At 43.3% G+C, this 24397-nt stretch overlaps 1 protein-coding gene across 1 annotated transcript in view; it reads right to left on the bottom strand.

Annotated features, from left to right (window-relative positions):
- arid3c (AT rich interactive domain 3C (BRIGHT-like)) overlaps positions 1-19880 on the bottom strand; it is a gene marked incomplete at both ends in the record, with an annotated part of 109808 nt that extends 89928 nt beyond the window's left edge. The window contains 2 exons of the mRNA XM_080531224.1: positions 18577-19281; positions 19842-19880. Of these exons, the coding sequence (XP_080387350.1) occupies positions 18577-19281; positions 19842-19880 (744 nt within the window). The remainder of the gene's footprint in view (positions 1-18576; positions 19282-19841) is intronic.
- Between the last annotated feature and the right edge of the window lie 4517 nt (positions 19881-24397).

A 24397-nucleotide genomic window follows, 5' to 3' on the forward strand; every position in this document is an offset into this window, starting at 1 on the left:
CACACCAATGGGTTAACGCCAGTCCTTCTCGTCCCCAACATCAGTGCCTGACCTCATTAATGCTCTTGTGGCTGAATGGGAGAAACCATATTCTAGAGAAATTCAACTAGCACATATGGGTGTGATGTTGTCCCAATACTTTTGTCCATATAGTGTATACATGCAAGCGCAAGCACACAGATGCTTGAGAGAGACACTGCATATCATCACACATGCATAGAAACATATTGCAATCTACAGTACTCTATACACAGCATCTATACAGACATTCACACATGCAAACGAAAAGACATTCATGCACTCATGCACATACACACACACACACACACACACACACACACACACACACACACACACACAGTGATACCAATCACATGAATTCATCTGACGAATGATCTACAATACATACAATGGGTGTGTGTCTCAGCGACACTCCATTTCCACAGGGGTCTATACTGTATACTGTATCTATACTGTATCTATACTGTATCTATACTGTATCTATAGGGTATCTATAGGGTATATTTCCACAGGGGTCTATACTGTATACTGTATCTATAGGGTATCTATAGGGTATATTTCCGCATCAGTTCTCATCGAGATGCTTCGCAGGTCTCAGATGAACACTGGATCGACCACCCCACACCCACGAATTCTCCAGCATTTCCCCCCGCTCGTTAAATACTCAACTTCACCTTAGTCTCTCCTCAGGTTCGCTGAGAAGCAACAAGTGCTAGCCCAGGCTCACTGGAGTACCGCACCAGTCAGAGAGGAGCTTGATGGCTGAACACTCTGGGTGGGGGGGGGGGGGGTTGGGGGAACACTCTGGGTGGGGGGGGGTTGGTGTCCTGCTGACTAATCCTGGTAATAGGAATATCTAGTGCTGAGCCTAGGACCCTAGACGCCTCCACTCTTGATTCCTGCCTATCTTACGTTACCACACTCGTCTCCCTAACGAGCGCTGACACACAGAGCCATCTGGTAGAGTCTGTTGACATGTGGGCTGCGGCTTTGCATCCAGCGCTGTGTGTCTCTGTGTCACACAGCTACAGGGCACCAGCGAGCCTACTGTACTCACATACTACTGTTTGGAAAGTAGCATTCAAAGTTGTATTTTTGAGAGAGAGCATGTTCAACGTTTACAAGAACGTTTATACCTCTACATTTGAATTGCTACTCTGTTGTTAAACGGCGCAGGTATAAAAGGTACCGGTCTCTTGGTTGTTCCAGGGGTCCGGACAAAGACCCATGGCGAGGCCTTTAGCCACTATGGCCCTAGACTTTGGAACGGCTTGCCGGAAGACTTGAGGGTGGCAGAGAGTGTGGATATTTTTAAAGTAAGCTTAAAACACACCTTTTTAGCCTGGCCTTTACCTAGTGTCAACTTGCACTTTTACCCCAATTTCTTATCTCCAATTATATAGGTTTTTGTTCTTCATTTAATTCCTGGTTTTATTACTATGTCTATTTTTCTTATCTCCTGCCTCTTGTTTTATTGTATTGTGGCGTATTTACTATTGTTCAGCACTTGGAGTGCATTCAACGCATGACTTGTGCTATATAAACCCACTTATATAGGATGGCATTTTTATAAGTTGTTTTCTCTTTTTACTTCTGATATCTGTATTGATTTTATTATGTTATCATTTGTTTCATTGCTTTTGTGAAGTGCTTGTTTATATTTAATTTGTTGGCTAATTTGTATGCTACCAAATGTACTGTGAAGCACTTTGTGACTGCTGTCTTGGTAAGTGCTATACAAATAAATAAAAGTTAAAAAAAAGTAAAGTATATAAATAAAGTTGGATTGATTGATAAACGTACTTATTTTGTTTAATCAAAACACTTCTCCAGAGTGGCTCTGCTCTCCTAGGAACATCTAACTATAGAAGACTGCTCTCCTAGGAACATCTAACTATAGAAAACTGCTCTAGGAGGAACATATAACCATAGAAGACTGCTCTAGGAGGAACATCTAACTATAGAAGACTGCTCTAGGAGGAACATCTAACTATAGAAGACTGCTCTAGGAGGAATATCTAACCATAGAAGACTGCTCTCCTAGGAACATCTAACCATAGAAGACTGCTCTCCTAGGAACATCTAACTATAGAAGACTGCTCTAGGAGGAACATCTAACTATAGAAGACTGCTCTCCTAGGAACATCTAACCATAGAAGACTGCTCTAGGAGGAACATCTAACTATACAAGACTGCTCTAGGAGGAACATCTAACTATAGAAGACTGCTCTAGGAGGAACATCTAACTATAGAAGACTGCTCTCCTAGGAACATCTAACCATAGAAGACTGCTCTAGGAGGAACATCTAACTATACAAGACTGCTCTAGGAGGAACATCTAAGGGGTAGTGGTGGTCTAGTGGATAGTGTGTTGGACTTCCGATCGGAAGGTTGTGAGTTCAAATCCCGCCTGAAACCACACCACTACTAGTGTGCCCTTGAGTAAGGCACTTAGCCCTCAGTTACTCCAGGGGGACTGTCCCTGTAATTCGTAATTGTAAGTCGCTTTGGATAAAAGCGTCTGCTAAATGGCAAAATTATTATTATTATTAAAATTAACATCTAACTATAGAAGACTGCTCTAGGAGGAACATCTAACTATAGAAGGCTGCTCTCCTAGGAACATCTAACCATAGAAGACTGCTCTAGGAGGAACATCTAACTATACAAGACTGCTCTAGGAGGAACATCTAACTATAGAAGACTGCTCTAGGAGGAACATCTAACTATAGAAGACTGCTCTAGGAGGAACATCTAACTATAGAAGACTGCTCTAGGAGGAACATCTAACTATAGAAGACTGCTCTAGGAGGAACATCTAACTATAGAAGACTGCTCTAGGAGGAATATCTAACTATAGAAGACTGCTCTCCTAGGAACATCTAACCATAGAAGACTGCTCTAGGAGGAATATCTAACTATAGAAGACTGCTCTCCTAGGAACATCTAACCATAGAAGACTGCTCTAGGAGGAATATCTAACTATAGAAGACTGCTCTCCTAGGAACATCTAACTATAGAAGACTGCTCTAGGAGGAACATCTAACTATAGAAGACTGCTCTAGGAGGAACATATAACCATAGAAGACTGCTCTAGGAGGAATATCTAACCATAGAAGACTGCTCTCCTAGGAACATCTAACCATAGAAGACTGCTCTCCTAGGAACATCTAACTATAGAAGACTGCTCTAGGAGGAACATCTAACTATAGAAGACTGCTCTCCTAGGAACATCTAACCATAGAAGACTGCTCTAGGAGGAACATCTAACTATACAAGACTGCTCTAGGAGGAACATCTAACTATAGAAGACTGCTCTAGGAGGAACATCTAACTATAGAAGACTGCTCTCCTAGGAACATCTAACCATAGAAGACTGCTCTAGGAGGAACATCTAACTATACAAGACTGCTCTAAGAGGAACATCTAAGGGGTAGTGGTGGTCTAGTGGATAGTGTGTTGGACTTCCGATCGGAAGGTTGTGAGTTCAAATCCCGCCTGAAACCACACCACTACTAGTGTGCCCTTGAGTAAGGCACTTAGCCCTCAGTTACTCCAGGGGGACTGTCCCTGTAATTCGTAATTGTAAGTCGCTTTGGATAAAAGCGTCTGCTAAATGGCAAAATTATTATTATTATTAAAATTAACATCTAACTATAGAAGACTGCTCTAGGAGGAACATCTAACTATAGAAGACTGCTCTCCTAGGAACATCTAACCATAGAAGACTGCTCTAGGAGGAACATCTAACTATAGAAGACTGCTCTCCTAGGAACATCTAACCATAGAAGACTGCTCTAGGAGGAACATATAACTATAGAAGACTGCTCTAGGAGGAACATCTAACTATAGAAGACTGCTCTCCTAGGAACATCTAACCATAGAAGACTGCTCTAGGAGGAACATCTAACTATACAAGACTGCTCCTGGAGGAACATCTAACTATAGAAGACTGCTCTAGGAGGAACATCTAACTATAGAAGACTGCTCTAGGAGGAACATCTAACTATAAAAGACTGCTCTAGGAGGAACATCTAACTATAGAAGACTGCTCTAGGAGGAACATCTAACTATAGAAGACTGCTCTAGGAGGAACATCTAACTATAGAAGACTGCTCTAGGAGGAATATCTAACTATAGAAGACTGCTCTCCTAGGAACATCTAACCATAGAAGACTGCTCTAGGAGGAACATCTAACTATAGAAGACTGCTCTCCTAGGAACATCTAACCATAGAAGACTGCTCTCCTAGGAACATCTAACTATAGAAGACTGCTCTAGGAGGAACATCTAACTATAGAAAACTGCTCTAGTAGGAACATCTAACTATAGAAGACTGCTCTAGGAGGAACATCTAACCATAGAAGACTGCTCTATGAGTAGTCTGATCCAGCGATATGAAAACGAGAGTCCCACTTCAACACACCTTGATGGACACAACACTCACCTTTATGGCCTATCCAATCTGTGGGCTTGTCAGCACCTATCAATGATTACTCCATCTCGTTAGAGAAGATAGGGGGAACACCCAGGGGGCAAATGGAAATCTCCCATGCCATTTGACTGTACACTTTTTTTGATTGCATTGTGAAAAAAAAGAAAATGCTGAATCGCTATATTATACTACAGACCGACCGCTATGCAAATAAGAGCGAAGGTTGCCCTGCATGAAGATTCGGTGAACTTCCCCCCCCCCCCTCTCAGTTTGTTATCAGTAAGATTTGAAAATGTCCAGAACAGGAACATGAAGTGTTCATTTAGTTTTTTATCAAGCACACAGGTTATATATGTTTATACATGTTTATATATGTTTATATATGTTTATATATGTTTATATGTTTACATATGTTTACATATGTTTACATATGTTTATATATGTTTATATATGTTTATAAACCCCTCAAAAAAAGTTCGGAAACGCTTTTCTTGTTGATTATTCCTCCCCTTTAATAATACCAATTGGTATTGTATTTTATATCGTTGGAAAGCCTGATTGGTCACCTTTATAATGAGGTACAATTTGTAAGGATCGTACATTCAGCCATCTTCCAAGATGGCGGCGCGTTCGCACGCGAGGCTGGTAGGGCTCCCGACGTCGGTGCTTTTAAGCGTTTTTAAAAACATTTGTATGTACATTTTTATGTCAGTACTTATAGGGAACTGTTGTGTAAATAGTACCTACAGCAGACTAGACTTACTAGAAGTTGGTGCGCAAAACGAGAAGACAGTAACAGCGGAATTCCTGAAGCAGCAAAAGATCCCACTCGACATAGCTCGCTTACCGGGAGAACAATGGTACACAATCCCGTCCCTCAGACGCAAACGTCGGCGTCGAGACCGTAAACAACGCCGAGACCGCAGGGGAGTTCTGCTAGCTAGGCTGAGGAGAAGCCCGGATAAGCCAGCTTTGCCGAGTATATACCTCTCCAACGTAAGATCCCTCGCTAACAAGATGGACGAACTGAGACTGCAGGTTGCTTCCAACAACACCGTGGGGGATAGCTGTGTGATTATTCTCACAGAAACCTGGCTCAACGACTCCATTATCGACTCTGCGGTCTCGCTAGAAGGCCGCACTCTACACAGAGCCGACCGGACTTTGCTTAGCGAGAAGACGCGCAGGGGCGGCCTGATCATTTCTACGAAGGACAGCTGGTGCTTAAACACGAAAACTGTAAGTAGCCACTGCTCCCCAGACCTGGAATACTTGACTGTTAAATAGGGCTGGGCAAACGATCAAATTTTTTTTTTCGATAATCGTAACGAATTAACGATCAATTATCGATTAATCAATAAGCTTTTTTTGTATACATTTTTTTTTTTTTTTTTTTTATAAAAAATAAAATCCGGGGTAAAAATAGGGCAGAAATAACAAGCATGTTTTCCTTGGGGAAAAAACGTTATTTGTGTTGCTATTGCACACATTCATTCATTCACATCCAAACTAGACACTACAGTCAGATAACAATCCTCTTAAACAAGGCAGTGAGTAGCCTAAATTGTTTAACTTAAAAACACATTTTACGTTATAAATAAAAATATAGAAAATAAGTAACTCACCATAGGAGCAGTAAAAAACAGTTACTCACAAATAGGAGGATGACTGAAAACGTTAGTGTCCTTAAGAGCGTCCAGCTTAACTTAAATTTAAACTCCAGCGAGAGACTGTAGGCGGCAAGCCTACTGGTTCTTGTTCAGAAAGATGATCATGTTAACATGTTCAGGGGTGAGAGACGAACACAATCTGGTGACACGTGGACAAACTAATTTCCATTATTATTATTCAAAAAAAAAAAAAAAAATATATATATATATATATATTAATGATTATCGATCAAAATATTTTGTGATCGACCAAGACCGTATCGATCAATTAATCGATCATCGATCATTGATGCCCACCCCTACTGTTAAATGCCGACCCACATACCTCCCGAGGGAATTCAACGCGGTGTACATAACAGCAGTTATTGCACCAAGCGCGTATGCTAGCTTAGCATTGGCGCGGCTACATGACTGCCACTCCTCCTGATCCCAGCCTACACTCCCATGAGGAAAAGTGCTCCCATCACCACTAAGACTGTCAGAACCTGGCCAGCAGGGTCCGCTCCACTGCAGATCTGCCTGAATGACACCTCATGGCAGGAATATGAGCATGAGGACCTGGAACAGTTCACGTCGTCGGTTCTGAACCACATAGTGAACTGCACCAACTCAGCCACTGTGGACAAACGTGTCCGGGTCTACCCCAACACGAAGCCATGGATGACTGAGAAGGTCCGAAAACTGCTCAAGGAGAGGGACAACGCCTACTCAGCAAAGGACACACTGCTGTACAGCACCACCAGGGCTAACCTAAACCGTGGCATCCGGGAGGCCAAGGCAGACCACAGAGAGAAGATTGAGGAATGCTTCCTGAGCAACGACTCCAGGCGGGTGTGGCAGGGGGTTCAGCACATGACAAACTTCAGAGCCAACAGGCTCACAGCCGCGGAGGACGACCCCCTGCTGGCGGAAAAGCTGAACTCCTTCTACGCCCGGTTCGACGAGGGGCGAACGGAGGTAACCACAACACAAACACCACTCTCTCCAGCTCTCAGCAGCCTCACCCTCACAGAGCATGAAGTGAGACGCGTGCTGAAGGCGGTGGACCCCAGAAAAGCCTCAGGGCCGGATGGCGTCCTGGGACGGGTGCTGAGGGACTGCGCCGACCAGCTGGCCGGGGTTTTCACCAACATCTTCAACCAGTCCCTGTCCCAGGCCACCATCCCACCCTGCCTGAAAACCTCAACTATCATCCCAGTCCCGAAGAAAAGCACGGTGAGCTGCCTAAACGACTACCGCCCGGTGGCACTCACACCAATCATCATGAAGTGCTTCGAGAAACTGGTCCGGGCCCACATAGTCACACGCCTCCCGCCCAACCTGGATCCATACCAGTTCGCCTACAGAGCCCACAGGTCCACAGAGGACGCCATCGCGACGACTCTCCACTCCACTCTATCCCACCTGGAGAGGGGGAACAGCTACGCGAGACTGCTCTTTGTGGACTTCAGCTCTGCCTTCAACACCATCCTTCCAGACAGGCTAGTGACCAAACTACTAGACCTGGGACTATCACACTCCATCTGTGCATGGATCAAGGACTTCCTGTCTGACCGCCCCCAGAGGGTGCGGGTGGGCTCCCACACCTCCACAGCCCTCAGACTCAGCACTGGGTCCCCCCAGGGCTGCGTGCTAAGCCCCATCCTCTACAACCTCTACACCTACGACTTCACCCCCGTCCACCCCAGCAACTCCATCGTAAAGTTTGCAGACGACACCACCGTGGTGGGCTGCATCTCGGGGGGGACGAGGCGGCGTACAGGGATGAGGTGGAGCAGCTGGGCAAGCTGTGCAAGGTTAACAACCGGCTGCTGAACCAGTCAAAGACCCAGGAAATCATCGTGGACTTCAGGAGGAAAAAATCTGAGGTCCAGCCCCTGCTCGTCGATGGAGGGAGCGTGGAGAGAGTCTCAACCCTCCGATTCCTGGGGGTGCACATACAGGATGACCTGTCCTGGAAGACCAACACAGCAGCCATCATCAAGAAGGCACAACAGCGGCTCTACTTCCTGAGAGTCCTCAGGAAATACCACCTCAAACAGGAGCTGCTTGTGACCTTCTACCGCTGCACAGTGGAGAGCATCCTCACCTACTGCATCTGCGTGTGGTTCTCCAGCTGCACAGCCGCAGAGAGGAAAGCACTACAGAGAGTCGTGAGATCGGCCCAGAAGATCATCGGCGCCCCCCTCCCCTCTCTGGAAGAGCTGTACAACACACGCTGCCTCAGGAAGGCCTCCAAGATCTCCAGAGACCCATCCCACCCTGGGAACGAACACTTTGTTCGGCTGCTCTCGGGCAGGCGGTTCAGGACCATGTCCGCAAGGACAAATAGACTGAAGCTCAGCTTCTACCCCAGGGCCATTCAGGCCCTGAACACAGCAAAGACCTAGGCCCTGGACAATCTAAACAATTTGATGGCAGCTACTAGATTGTAATCAAGTGCAATACTGAAACACAACTGTGAACATTTCAAACCTGCAAACTGCGACACTTTAAATGAATGTGCAATAATACTATGTGCAATATGACAACCCTCGGGTACATAAGGTTCAGAGATAGGAAATGTTAGGATATTTATAGCATAGCATAGGGTACAGCACAGTGTTTTATTTGTATAGTATAGTATAGTGGATAGTGTATATAGCCTTTATTTATGTAAACCAGCTCTTTTCCCTTCTTGTTTTTAGTATTTTTTTCCTAGCACCAGGGGAGCCCCCCCTCCCAAATTTCGTTGTATGGTACCTGTACTATATCAATGACAATAAAGACCATTCATTCATTCATTCATTCATTCATTCATAGAATGAGTAACACAGATAAACGCGTGGGTAGCGGCCCAAAAGAAATTGCCAAAATCCCCTGCAATATTCTTCTGTTGGTATTCACTCTCGTTTTGAGCTTCAAGTGCTGGCAGGTGTATGTCAGTCACAGGTGTGTGACTGGCACCTGAATGGCACCTAATTGACAGGAATGATATTCTGGGGCCAGTGGCGATCCCATATCTCCAGAATCTGGGACCTAACTCCATCCTCCATGATGACAACGCTCGCCCCCACAGAGCCAGGATCATCACAGAGCACCTCCAGTATTTGGGAGTGGAGAGGGTGGAATGGCCTGCCGTGAGTCCAGACCTCAACCCAATTGAACACTTGTGGTATCAGCTTGGGCGTGCTGTACGTGCCAGAGTGACCAACGCAACCATGTTGGCTGACTTGCGGCAAATCCTAGTTGAGGAATGGGATGCCGTCCCACAGCAGTGTGTGACCAGCATGAGGAGGAGGTGCCAAGCTGTTGTGACTGCATGGATCTTCTGCATGGATCTTCCACACACTACTGAGGTCCCTGACAATGTAAAATTAATAAAGTGTAAAAATGGCCAATATGTGTTGTTTTTTCCTTATTACTGTGGGAGAGTGCAATCATCCAATCCACCAAGCAACTCAAAACGAGAGTGAATACCAACAGAAGAATATAGGGGATTTTGGCAAATATTTTTGGGCCGCTACCCACACGTTTAGCTGTGTTGCTCATTCCACGAATGCATGATCCTTACAAGTTGTACCTCGTTGTAAAGGTGACTAATCAGGCTTTCCAATTATATAAAATACAATACCAATTGGTATTATTAAAGGGGAGGAATAATCAACAAACGAACGTTTACGAACTTTCCGATTCCGAATGTTTACATATGTTTATATATGTTTATATATGTTGACATATGTTTACATATGTTTATATGTTTATATATGTTCATATATGTTTATATGTTTACATATGTTTATATATGTTTATATATGTTTATACATGTTTATACATGTTTATATATGTTTATATATGTTTATATATGTTTACATATGTTTACAGTACTGCCCCTTGGAGGGAGGAGTCTCTGGGCTTGGACGGAGACAGTCTTTCTCTCACCCCCCACACGCCCCATCAGTCTGTCTGTCTGTCAGTCTGTCTGTCTGTCTGTCTTTCTCTCACCCCCCCACACGCCCCATCAGTCTGTCTGTCTGTCTGTCTGTCGCTCTACATCTCTGTCTGTCTGTCTGTCTGTCTGCCTGCCTGTCTCTCTACATCTCTGTCTGTATGTCTGTCTCTCTGCATCTCTGTCTGCCGGTCTCTCTACATCTCTGTCTGTCTGTCTGTCTCTCTGCATCTCTGTCTGTCTGTCTGTCTGTCTCTCTACATCTCTGTCTCTGTCTGTCTGCTGTCTCTCTGCATCTCTGTCTGTCTGTCCGTCTGTCTGCTACTCTGTCTCTCTGCATCTCTGCAACTCTGTCTGTCTGTCTGTCTGTCTGTCTGTCTCTACATCTCTGTCTCTGTCTGTCTGTCTCTGCCTGTCTGTCTGTCTCTCTGCATCTCTGTCTGTCTGACTGTCTGTCTGTCTGTCTGACTCTCTGCCTCTGTCTGTCTGTCTGTCTCTCTCTCTGCCCCTGTCTCTCTGTCTGTCGGTCTGTCTGTCTGTCTGTCTCTCTGCCTCTGTCTGTCTGTCTGTCTCTCTGCCTCTGTCTGTCTGTCTCTCTGCATCTCTGTCTGTCTCTCTGCCTCTGTCTCTCTGTCTGTCTGTCTCTCTGCCTCTGTCTCTCTGTCTGTCTGTCTGTCTCTCTGTCTCTGTCTCTCTGTCTGTCTGTCTGTCTCTCTGCCTCTGTCTCTCTCTCAGTCTCTCTGTCTGTCTGTCTGTCTGTCCGTCCGTCTGTCTGTCCGTCTGTCTGTCTATCTGTCTGTCTCTCTGCCTCTGTCTCTCTCTCTGTCTGTCTCTCTGTCTGTCTGCCTCTGTCTGTCTGTCTCTCTGTCTGTCTGTCTCTCTGCCTCTCTCTCTGTCTGTCTGTCTGTCTGTTTGTCTCTCTGTCTGTCTGTCTCTCTGCCTCTGTCTCTCTGTCTGTCTGTCTGTCTCTCTGCCTCTCTCTCTCTCTCTGTCTCTCTGTCTGTCTGTCTCTCTGCCTCTCTCTCCGTCTGTTCTGTCTGTCTGTTCACTGAGTTTTTATCAAGCACACAGGTTCTATATGTTGACAGTCCCGCCCCCCTCAGAGGGAGGGGTTGACCAAGGCAGCAGAAGAACTAGGCAGAGAGAAAAGCAGACACCAGAGACGACCAGCTCCTCTCAGGAACTCTGCTAATGTGCAAGGGTGTTACACATGGATACTGACACATGCTCACAACTGTGCCGGTTCATGGGCAATGATCTTTGTGCATGTGATGTGTTTTCAGTGAACGAAAGGCAGTGTGTTGTAACTTCTTCACATTACCACGGTATGCACGCTGACTGTGTTCTACATGGTCGCAGGGAGGTTCTTTCCTCTCGTATAACTCGCTGCCATCGTGTTTTGTTTCCAGACAGCTGACTTAGGACCGTGTCAGACAGGCAAATACATACACACAGACACAGACACACACAGACACACACACAGACACACACACACACACACACACACACACATACTCACACTCACACTCACACTCACACTCACACTCACACTCACACTCACACTCACACTCACACTCACACACACACACACACACACACACACATGTTCAGCAGTGTGGGAACTCACACTTGCTTAACACATTCAGACCCCTGCTAGAAAGCAGGCAAACTAGGTCAACTGCTGGGTCCACCAAACCCAACCAGGACTACTGTAGGTCCAGTCTGTTGTGACTGGGAGTCCACCAAACCCAACCAGGACTACTGTAGGTCCAGTCTGTTGTGACTGGGAGTCCACCAAACCCAACCAGGACTACTGTAGGTCCAGTCTGTTGTGACTGGGAGTCCACCAAACCCAACCAGGACTACTGTAGGTCCAGTCTGTTGTGACTGGGAGTCCACCAGACCAACCAGGACTACTGTAGGTCCAGTCTGTTGTGACTGGGAGTCCACCAAACCCAACCAGGACTACTGTAGGTCCAGTCTGTTGTGACTGGGAGTCCACCAAACCCAACCAGGACCAGGACCAGGACCAGGACCAGGACCAGTGTGCTGTAAGTGGGAGCCAGAAAAGCAAATCTCTAACCCCAGCTCTGCTGCAGCAAGCACAGCGTGACAGGGATCCTATCTCTGCCTCCACTCATTCCTCAGTCCTAACGGTCATCCTAAAACACCCTGGTTGTTTTCCGGCTTAACCAAACCTGGAGCGGAAAAAGAAAAAGTCGGAGAGGCAAGCGAGGCACCGATCTCGTAAACAGAGAGGGGCTTTTGCAAGCAGCTGCAGAAATTCCAGGCTCGTGTGATTAAAATGTAACACCCACATTGAGGGGAGGGTGTTTAAACAAGTCGGGCCTGGGTGCCTGCCTCTGTTTTAATGAAAAGAGAGAGAGGCCATTTGCAGAGAAAACACAGACCTTCAATAGTGCATTGTGCCCACTTTTTAATGGACAGTTCCTGGTATTGCTTTTTTCCGGCAGTGCTCAGGGAGAGGAGCTGAGACTTTGGCAAACATACAATTAAAATGTAACACCCTGATAACGGGGGCCCATCCCCGAGACCACCCCCACCCCCCCACCCCCCCTACAAGCCCCCCCACATCTGACGCTGTGTCCTTTTTACTGCCCTCCCTCCCCCCTCCCTCCCTGTGGCACCCCCTTATAAAAGTAATAGCACAGTGAAAGAATCCAGGAATGCTATTAAAGCATTTCCAATGACAGAGCACATTTAAAAGTGAAGTGCAGCTGTCAGATGCCTACGAGGGGTCCTAGGGGGGGCCCATCCAACCCCCCCCCACCCGCCCCACGCCCCCCAACCCCCCCCACCCGCCCTCCATTCCTGGCCCAAGATGTGGGAGACCTGAGAAATCAACCTATTGGCCATATGGAGAGTTTTACTTCATGCATATGTTTTAACTTCACAGGGATACTGCATGCTGGGAGCTTATATTGGATTTCCAGCACCCCCCCCCCGAAAAAAGGCACACCCACGACTGCGTAATCAAGGAGGGGAGGAGGAGGGGCGGAGCCGTGTTGTAAAAAGAGAAAAAGGCATTCCTTGTGTTGACACAGGAGTTACAGTGCACGGGCATGTGTCTCTTTCAAAGAGAGGCTCCCAGGTTTTATGCTTGCATTAAGAGGGGAGGGGGGGGGCTGGATTGAAAGGGTGGGTTTTTGAGCGTGGCCTCTGGATAGGCACGTTTAAAAATATCAGCCAACTGCACAATAAGGACAAGAGGGCTTGATGTTATTGTGACTCTCTGTGTCTATTGTGGGTTTTTGCTCAGGCAAAGCTTCACTTTAGGACTCTACTTTGGCAATGTCCTAAGAAAACTGCGAAAGAGTTTGTCTTCTCTGTGTGTGTGTGTGTGTGTGTGTGTGTGTGTGTGTGTGTGTGTGTGTGTGTGTGTGTGTGTGTGTGTGTGTGTGTGTGTGTGTGTGTGTGTGTGCGTGTGTGTGTGTGTGTTTGAGCTCTGGTGAATGACAACGTTTGTTTAACTACTACTCTGTTTTGCCTTCCTGGAGGTAATCCTCCACGTTTGTCTTCCTTTCTGTGATTTCACAATTGCCTCATTTCCTCCTTTTCACTGCCTTGTTTTTCTTCTCTCAGCCACTTCTAGATTAAATTAGGTCACTTATGGTGGGATTGGGTCATGTGTTTTTTAGCTACCTCTCTGGATAGAGGACATTAACCTCACACACTCAGCTACATGCCTGCATACATTTGAGATCCTGTTTATTTCAAAGTAGCGATACAGCAACTGGAATTTGGCATATAAGAACACTGGAAGGGGACAACAAAATGTGCTTCATTGAGGCTTCAGGAGTGAAATCTTACACCAGTAAAACTGTAACACACACCCCATTCCCAACACCCCCCTATCCCACCCACCCACCCAGCTCCCTTCCCTCCCCTTAGTCCCGCTTCAAGAGACTTGTTATGGGGGGGAAGCATCCTGGGGAGTAAGTTGCCAAAACAAATGATATTTCATCTGAGATGTTTGATATATCATCTACAAACAATCGTCTAAAACAGGATTCAAAACAAGACAGTGGCTTTAGAGACAGGTGCTGTGAAGGCACCGATTCACTGCTCTGCATTGCATTATGTGTTGCCCAATCAGTGTTTTAATTAATTAAGACTGACTCTGATGAATGATGAATGGTAGCTATGTTGTTACAACAAAGAAAAGTCTCAAGAATAGGCTACAGTAACATTTTAGGGACCAATACCGAGTAACATTTTATCCACACAGGCTAATACCCAGTAGTATTCTACAATATACCGGTAGTCACCACACAAGACTGCCTGGGACCGCAAAGAAGCAACCAAAACAAGAGCCAGTCCGAGCTTATGTACATTGCAGGATATTCATCTGAAACATGTCTTACTACCTCTATTTTTCTATTGTATATGAGTGTGCCTATGAGAGGGGGAGAGAGAGAGAGAGAAAGAGAGAAAGTGATGGGTGTGTGTAAGAGCAGGCAATTAGTTTCTGTTTCGTAATTGTTTGGCTGTGAGCCGACACACACACACACACACACACGCTGCCAGAGAGGGAGATCCCAGCATTTTTGGGTGTGAGCCAGGCTGGAATGCCACCAGGTCTAGTTTCCTGCATTTCCTGAGCTCCTGCCAAAACTCTACACAACTCCTTTTTTTCTCCCTCTCTCCCCTACTTCCCTTAGATCTCTGGCTGTGTTCGGAATGGTATACTAGCATACTGCATACTAGCATACTCAATGAGTATATACTGCATACTACCTACTAAATTCATAATAAGTATGTGAAAACCAGCCGACCATTTACACACTATGCATACTGCCTCCCAGAATGCATTTCACCGGGAGCGACGAATTTAAACCTCCATTTTAAACCTCCATTAGCTAAAATATGTAATTTTGGCTTTACAAGTGTTAACATGTGATTTTATGAAGTTTTAATATGTTTTCAGGCGAGAAAGTAACCACATATATTCCCAAAATGTGTCCAGTTTACCAAAATAACCCCTTTATATATCTGATCTGACGATTTTTTTGCGTCTTCTGTTCGCTAGCTGCGTTCGTAAATTCGCCCTGGAAATATGATCAGCACTCATGGAATGCCTCTTGTCCAATCAAATTACCTGGTCCCTTTATGACGTTGCACCCAGTGTGCGCTCCGGCGCTCTCAAAGCGATTTTAACTTCTCCCTTCATCCAGGACACCTTGTGCATAGTCTACCCACAAATAGAGTGCTTATATAATAAAGTTCCATGAACAAGAGTGCTCCAGGCACAGGCATATGGATGCTTAGGGTCATGGTCCTCTTGCTCACAGCCATACTAGCCTGAATACGCCCGATCTCGGCGAAACATAACTTCCCGGGGTGCCAGTGGGTTGGTTGATGGCTCAAAATGACCGTATAGCGATGGAGGAGTAAGTAAAGTAGTATTGTGTTTTTACCACCTTCCTAGCCACCCTAACCCTTACTCCCGGTTCACTTCTCGGGGTGGCACCACGGTGGTTCAGTTCACTCACTCGACAGAAATATCGTAACATAATTACAACACGTTGTAAAATGATTTGGGGGGCCAACATCTTTAGCTAGCTCAAGTAACTACGGTAGCTTACTATATTGTTGTCTTAGCAGTTGGTAAAATAACATGATTAAAATAAATATATATGAGCAATAACATATCGTGGGCAAGCACTACAACCAACTTGTCCGTCTGAAGCTACAATACTGGGATCATTCGTGATTGGGCTACAAACAGTCAAATACTAGGTGAACATGTGTGTAAGACACAAATAAACTTGGCATATTTGTAATCATGATGATGTAGTCATGTCTAAGAATGCATTTCACCATGTTAATGTTAATTATTGTTAATACATGTTAATTCCCAGTATAGTGAAAATACCACCGCTCATCCGTGATCAGACTTAGCTGGAGTGCTGCAGCTGAAGAGTATTGAATAGAGTGCAAAAAAGCAGCATCTGCACACTCAAATATGTGCAAAAAACGATGTTTATTGCAAGCTTTCGGTCCCCAGGCTATCGGACAATGTAAACAAAAGCTGTATGACAAGTTTGTATGACGCAGTTTGACGAGGCTGAAAGCGCACAGGGTTGCCAGATGGGATTGACAATTTACAGCCTAAACTTTCTATTACCTCAAAATCAGGTAGCCCATTCGGCGGTAACACGGCAATCACGGCAATCACGGTAATCACGGCAATCACGTAATCTGGCAACCCTGGACGCAACTCTGCAACCCTGGACGCGAAATGCATTTTGGGAAATAGGACCCGAGCTAGTGTCCATCGTAACCGACTTCAATTTTCCAGGAAGTAACTGCTCGCCTACTAAATTTCTCGCATACTCAAATCTTGCATACTGTACAGTGTGAACGTACTACATACTCAAAATCTACGTCATATCTAGTATGAGTAGTATGCTAGTACGCTATTCCGAACACAGCCTCTGTCTTAGTTTCTTGTCCAATTGTATTTTTATTTTTTTTACAATGTTATGGTAGTACTTACTCCATAAGTGTTCAGCTAGTAATACACTTATATCTTATATATTAGGATTATTTCTTTGTTGTTATTATTAACAAAGACATTATTTGTGAATCAAATATACAGTAAATCCTGTGCATTTAACAAATGTAACATTTATAGTGTCCATGTGTGAACAGGCTGATGTTGACATCCTGGTGATATAAGAGACACAGTCAATATTTACAGGACTGACTCACTTAAAATCAGATGAAACGTTCTCAGCGAGATCTTATATTTAGCCCCAGTCACAGCACAGCTTGTTTCTATTTCCAAAGATGCTTTTACGGCATTTAAATGTGGTTTTGTTTTGCAACTTTGAACATGCTTCATACGGTGGCTCCAGTCTGTCTACCCTGTAGTCATCAGCATCCTTTTATTGTCCCATGACCGTTACACTCAATGACGACAGTACATACAAATGACCCTGCTACCACGGCACATCCTGACCAATCTCACAACCGTAAATAGCTTCAGAAATCAGATTCTTTTACAAGGCAAAGTATTCATGAGAACTATACACAATGTTCATCTCATAGTCTTAGTCTTAAATAAACAGAACACTTTTCAGTAGAGCCTGTTATCATGGATGGTGTTTATAGTGAAGTTAATATATGATAACTGTTTTCTATCGCTACAATACACAACTGTCCTTTGAAAATCAAACGCATAACGGAGTCAAAAAACACTGTTAAACTGTAGCTATATGTACAGGCAAACAGTATAAAATGGAAAAGATTAGACACTAGTTGTTTTCTGAAAGCCCCTGCCCTGTGTAACATACAGACTACTGGCCCATCTTCCACTTAATCGTCCTCTATCAAAGCTATTTGTTTCCCTTATTTGAATTGCATTTCCATGTCTTGGGTTACTTTAATGCATGCACTAATGCAGTCCCTAATGTACACATCACATTTAGGATGCCTCTCTACAGGACCCATCATACATAAAGGATGACATGTCTATCCACACTCGCTCACAAATATAGATCTGCGCTTGCTTTACAGCCTGCCTCCTGTGCACTGGAATGATTTAGACATTTCCATAGGGCCTGTACCAATCTGTGGATTTGCAGGTGAATACCCTGTCAAGGTAATAAAGGAAGAGATTTAAGATACTAGTTTCAACTTCTTTGGGCCACAAATGTACGTAAAGTGCTTAGAAACTGAAAACCAAACTATTAAATCTTATGGTCCTCGATCCAACAAGTCTTCAAGCTGATACTATAATAACAGGCTCAACCTTGGCTTTATTGGACCTCAACCTCATTTGTAATCGACAGGCCAATAAATAATCTGACTTGATAGGACAAGACAGCTAGTTCATATATCATGGAATCATGGAACTAACATGAACCTCATTTATGAATATTTCTCTGATACTTAAGACCTCCACATGATAACAATTGCATAGGGAGATATGTTCAATATTCGGTCAAATAACTAGTCATGATGACCCCTGAAGCAGATACAAAAGAAGTTCTCTTTGGAAGAGACATAGGTGTATGGGTGCCGCATGGTAGACTTAGTGAAGCCAAATGGTGTCAACACTACACTATATCATGAGGCCTTGCTGTGGAGAGGGGTCCAACAGTCAAAGGAAAAGGACTGTTGTTGTTGTCAGGGACTTCCTGACATGGTAATAGCCAAGCATGTTTTCCTATTCAGATTACTTTAATGTTCTTCAGCCTGATTGTGGAAGTCTAAAGCCAGTTACGTACCCATAGAGATAGAACTGGAGCGCATCATCTCTATGAACCTACCTTTAACTTTCTGAGAAGCATATAAGTCGTTCAACACCCAGAGACATATGGATAGTGTGCAACTCCCATTACAACTTGAGTTTTAATAGTGTTTTGAATGATTTAAGATTAAAAAGCCCCCACAAAGGTAGTGGATGGACCAAGATGGGTTTGTTATTAAAGGTGAAATCTAGGGAAGTCTAGGGTTTAGTAGGTAAGAATCATATGTGTTAAATGTAACTTTACCTGTTTGAATTGTTCCTCATAAGTCCATTCGTGGTGCTGCGACTGTGCGTGAGGTGGCATCCCACCTGGCGACTCTGATTGTCGGGGCGCAGAGAAGGACGGGGGGACCCTGGACAGTAGATGCACCGCGGTGCTCTTTGGAGAGTGTCCCGCAGCGGGATGCATGGAGCTGCGTGGCTGGTAGTGGTTAAGAGCACTGTCCATGTCCTCATCATCATCATCATCATCATCCATGACTCCCTCGTTGTCCATGTCATCTCCCTCTAGATCCCGGTCGTCATGATCCATGCCCCGGTCACCCTCCTGTTCGTCGTCCATGTCGGAGTCGTCGGCTCTCTCTGAGTGTCTGCGGGAATCGAGATGGGGCAGAGCCTGCTGCCGCTCAGCAGTGTTCATCCCCGAGGACGAGTTCGCAACTCCCGCGGCGAAAGCTCCCCGGACCGCTGCCTGATAGTGGCGGAAAGCGAGAGCTTGTTGGTGGATCTGCGACTCGACCATAGAGCGGATATCTTTCTCTTTCTCTGCCTGCCGAAGCTTCTCTTCCAGCGCCAGACGGGCAGCCTGCTGTCGTTGGAGGTTTTCCATGACCGCTTCCAGCTTCATGCCGCCGCTGGCCGGCTGGTGGGACTGCGAGGCGGGGAAGTGGCTGTGGGTCGAGGCTGAGGAGACGAGGAGGGGGAGGCTGGTGGAGGAGAAGGCAGCTTGCTATGGGGGGGAAACACGGAGCAACATTCACATTCAACCTACTGACACGGACGTGGCTCGGACTACGATGTCATAAAGTGTTTAGATTAAAACAAATGTTTAGAACACCCCCTAAGCACTCCTGTGCCTGATGTGGCTTCTAAAACAAATCAAATGAGCACTAAATGACATGTTTGTAAATGAACGTATAGACCTATAACAGTGGTATATAGAACAGCACACGTGTTATTTAGTCTAACTTACAAAGTTGAGGCTATGCACTACGGGCTGGTGGACTACAGTGTTGGCCTACTCAGTAATGATCCGTAGTAAATAAGCGATCCCACGATTTAAAACTGTTTATCAACCCATTGAATACCTCGAAATGACACAAATAACCTGTGAACCAAAGTGTAGTCTAAACTGATATGATTGCGACTATGTAAACAAAATAAAAAATGTTCTCGGTGAAACAAATCAAGACGACAATAATGTATATCATATTAAAAATAGTCTATTAAAAATGACGGCTAATAAACATTTGAAATGAACGTGGAGAGGATGAAAGATCGGATGCTTACCAAAGCAGATTTCGTTGCTATACTGGTGTTATCAACCATGCTTCTCTCGTCAGATGGACCCGAAATATCAAATAGTTCAAAAGTATCTCCTTTCAAACGTCAGATATGGGAGTATTGATTCAACATCGACATCTGCGTCTCGATTGGTGAGGAAATAATTCGTTGAGAAATGTATTCGCAGCGAGTCTTGAAGCCCTGAAGCTTTTGGCAACAAGTGTCAACTGTAGAGAATGACCTCTTCAGGGGAGAGATCAGCCCTTCTGCTCCCATCTGCTAACAACACGTCAATACACTGATACATATGGAGGGCAGGGTCTACTGACAACCAGGGATGTACACTTTAACAACCACACAACGGACGGACCCAAGACCTCCGTCGCTAATGTTGAGACAATTCTATTCCGTGGAATTAACCAATTTAAAATAACTTAATATGTATTTGTAGCCTACGTTTGATGTAAATGATTGACAAACCTAACCTAATCGTGGGCAGCATGGTTAGTCCAGCATGGTACAGTACGTAACAGGATTAGGCTATAGGCTACACGCGTAGATGGCGTAGTGTTTATTGGTCGGCCTAGCATATCATTTGTAAAAGTATCTTTCTTTTAATATGGATTATATAGTTTAATCAAATTCAATCACAACTCAAATGTAATCTGCTAAATGTTACTATAGTTTCTGTTGTAAATAAAATGGTATGGCTGTTATTTCACCATTCAGAGCCAAATGTATGAGGGCATCATTTTATACTAAATGAATCTCAGATGTAAAAAAAACTCTTGACTCTTGATTGCCTTACATCTTCTGTTTTGTCAGTTTCTTAGTGTCAGTTGCTATAGTGAAGACTTGAAGTTGAGCATCACTTTTTCAGACCAGAAAGGCACAGAGCTAGATGAAGAGATTGATCTGGAAAATGTGTGGAACAGAATGGTGGTCACTTTTAGGTCCTCTATTCTGAACAGTGCTCATGGTATGACACTAGATGTGATGGGAAAAAACATTTCAGATACTCTATTCAGTTCAGTAGCTTTGCCACATTTATATTCATTAGTCTAATCATGACCTCATCTGACAGAGAAACATGATAGCTTCTGTTACATCACCAGGTTACGGAAGTCCATCTTGAGTCCAACAGAGACTACAGTATGATGATACTATTGTGGCAGCAGCTGAAATATGTTTTTTTTAACATTACTGTTATCATATTATGTCTGTATCGCAGAACAAAATATGTTCTCATTGTTTACTCTCATAGGCTTGTATACAGAAAAACGCTTTTATGAAGCATTCTGCCAATATATGCAATATGGAGTAACAGGATAATAGACTGAAGGATATATAATAATAAGTCTAAACTTCAAAACTGTTCAATATTTTAATCACAGTCTTGATATCTTCAGTTAATTTATATCACAAAAAGTAAGTTGACTACCAGTATCTCTGGTAAAGTTAAAGGGTAGTATGTATTGTGCTCATGAACACTAAGATCAGCCCATCATGGACTGCCATCTTTTTCTATATAAAAAAGCATCCCATGTACGGTAAAATGCAGATCATGCAAAAGAGTCTATCATTCTGTACTTACTTTTATTTCTCTAGTGCATAACATGGACTTTGAGCCTATAGTCATATAAGATAGTCTACTTTAATATTGCCTTCATAAAGGAGTTATGTTATTGACTGTATTCAGAAATAATAAAAACATTTAACTCATTTGAATAAATAATATGTGCTGTTTGGTTTGGGGCTTGACTTAGTGAGCTTACATGTTTTACAAATGCTTTACTTTTGAACACACATTAAATAATACATTAAAACACAATTCCTTCTTTTGGTACACAAAAAACAGGATCAAATCAATGTAATTAATGTGTTAAAAGGTGAAATTAGGTTAGACTTTGATTTATTGAAGCTTGATTTATGGTCAATGTAATGGAAGCACTGCATATGCAACATGGATTCCTTCATAGTTGTGTTCAAAATGCTTTGCAACATTCATAAATATCATCCATATATACTATGTGATACTATATGATATATACAGTATATATACAGAACAGAACTTTTGTCAAATTGCAATTTTAATGTTTCAGAGAACAGAATGTAAATAAAAGTAGCTCAATGATTTCTGCATTTCAACAACAAAATGTAAACAATAGAGAAAACTGCATTTTAACATGCAATTAGCACTACATTTCTATGATGTGTATGTTGTGCTCGATTGCATTCCATAAAAGGCAGCAGTACTTTTACTTTATACGTTTGCTATACATCGTTTGTTTACTAAATCTAATTTGTCCAAAGATAAAAAGAAAAAGAAAAACAATACCATAATAAGTCCTTATTGCTTTGGTTATGATGGGGTACAGCACCGGTTCTACTTAGGAGTCTTATTAATCATTATATAGGAGTATAGTATATTTTATTCTTTGAACTTACTCCAAAAATCACTGCTTTAGAGAATAGATGAAACCTTGAACTGGCATATTCGTGTTTATAACTAAACTAAAAAGTCTCCCAAGGAGGGTATCTCTAACAATTACCATTACCACAACAAACTCCAACAATGTGCTGTCTCAAAGTAAAGAAATTATGTTTCTATAAAGGCATGGTAAACTATAGATAGAGAAATGTAGGAGTCTGTATAAAGAAATGTATAATTTGCCATAAAACCTGCAATTACTCAACATTTACCATAATGACTCTACAATTAAGGTTTGCTCTCATCTTCCATATACAATTTGGGTGGAGCAAATTCATAATCATCAGATATCTCAAAAATGGTATGTAACCAGTTTGTGTTTGTGCTGAAGTAACTTTTCTAAGTAGTACTGTAACTGTTTTGACTTTAGAAAGCCTCCACCCATTGCTTTTTATTAGAAAACTAAAGCTTTGTTTACTTTTAGTAATGTCATCTTGTAGAGACATCTTTGTTGAGATCCTCTCTGTTTTTTAATATGTCTTGTAGTTTGGACCAGATTGGAATGCCAAGTCAAAGTATGTCACATCTTGACCAATGTGTATTTTAGGTCTCAGAACATGACTTAGAGCCATTACCTCCTTCCTCTCCTCATCTTTTCTTCACCCCTTGGCCCTCATGTTGTATTTCTGGGGCTGTCCTGCTAAACCACGTAAGTCTATCTCTGGTGGAGCTGTCTATCCCATAGGGAATGAGGTCCAACCATACACGCATGTGTGAGTATGATAAAACAACATATAAACAAAAACATCTGAGCTTGTGCTTTGAGCAGGGGGTTCCCTTCATGTCATTGGGAGAGCAGTGTCATTCATTCAAGCTCAAGCAGGCTCCTGGTCATGCAGTTGGGCCGATTATATTCTTGCCCAACGATGTCTGATTATGAAATCATCTACTACCATCTATTATTACCATCTATTGCCTTCTGATGCTCACTCTAGAAACCATAGGTATATAATACTTGCACTGTGTGTAGTAAAATAACCAATCTGAGTTTATCATTAAATGGGGTATTTAGTGTTGCGTGCTGCTGCCCCCGCTGGCCATCTGAAAACATGCATCTCCTATCCAACGCCAAACATGTGACTGAATGTTCTTCATCATGTGATCTCATTCCTTGATGGCTACTAATTTATCATGACCATTTAGTATTATTTTAAATCTAAATACTGGACCTTTAAGAAAATAATGTTAATTCCTCAGTAAATAGTCAGTAACTGTTAAAATCACATTTGTGTGTCTATGTCCAAAAACAGAAATGTCCCCATGTGCTTGCTTAGTTTCTCTGTTATTGTTATTTTTGTTGCTTTTATTGATCATTCTTTCATTTTGTTACAAAGAGGGAAGTCTAGCTTAGTGTAAACTAAGAGAGACACCAGGTGGCAAAATGACTAGGACACTGCAGGGGATGTGAGAATGGAGACAGAGAGTGAGAGAATTATAGTGATGACAGAAAAAGACAGTTTGAGCTGTATGAGCTGGTTTTACATAAAGAACCATGTTAGAGGCAAACATTGGACAAGTTAGAGAAATGTATATATTTGTATTAATTTGTATATATTTTCAACTAATTGTTAACTGTATGTTTATGTAATCATATACAAGGCTAATAACTAATAAGTTATAAATAATTGATGATAAACAATGCGCATGACCTATTTTTGGAGAGACTGGCTTTGGGAGAGATTTGGGAGACTCCACCCAGATAGAAGAGGAGCTTCCTGGCTATCCAACATTAGAAGGAATTTGACTGACTAACACTATCTATGTTAGAGGGAAGCCCCAGATTAGACTCAAACTCACTTAGTATTGGGCTTTTTCTGTACAAACCATAATTTAAAATATATGTAAACTCTTTCATAAGAGGAAGACTACAATTCCACTACAACATTCCATCCACTCCAGATTGGTGCCTCCAAGAAACTCAGCAACTTAGAACAACACATTTTCTTCCCCAATGCCCCAAAGATTGCAACTGTGAAGCCTATACTCGAGAAGATCAACTTTCTGTTTCTGTTCATAGTAAAGTAATCTTAGACCCATATCAAACCTTTTTAAGTAAAGTCCTTGGAAAAAG

This window comes from Nansenia antarctica (assembly GCF_963989245.1).
Source record: "Nansenia antarctica genome assembly, chromosome: 5".
NCBI lineage: Eukaryota > Metazoa > Chordata > Actinopteri > Argentiniformes > Microstomatidae > Nansenia > Nansenia antarctica.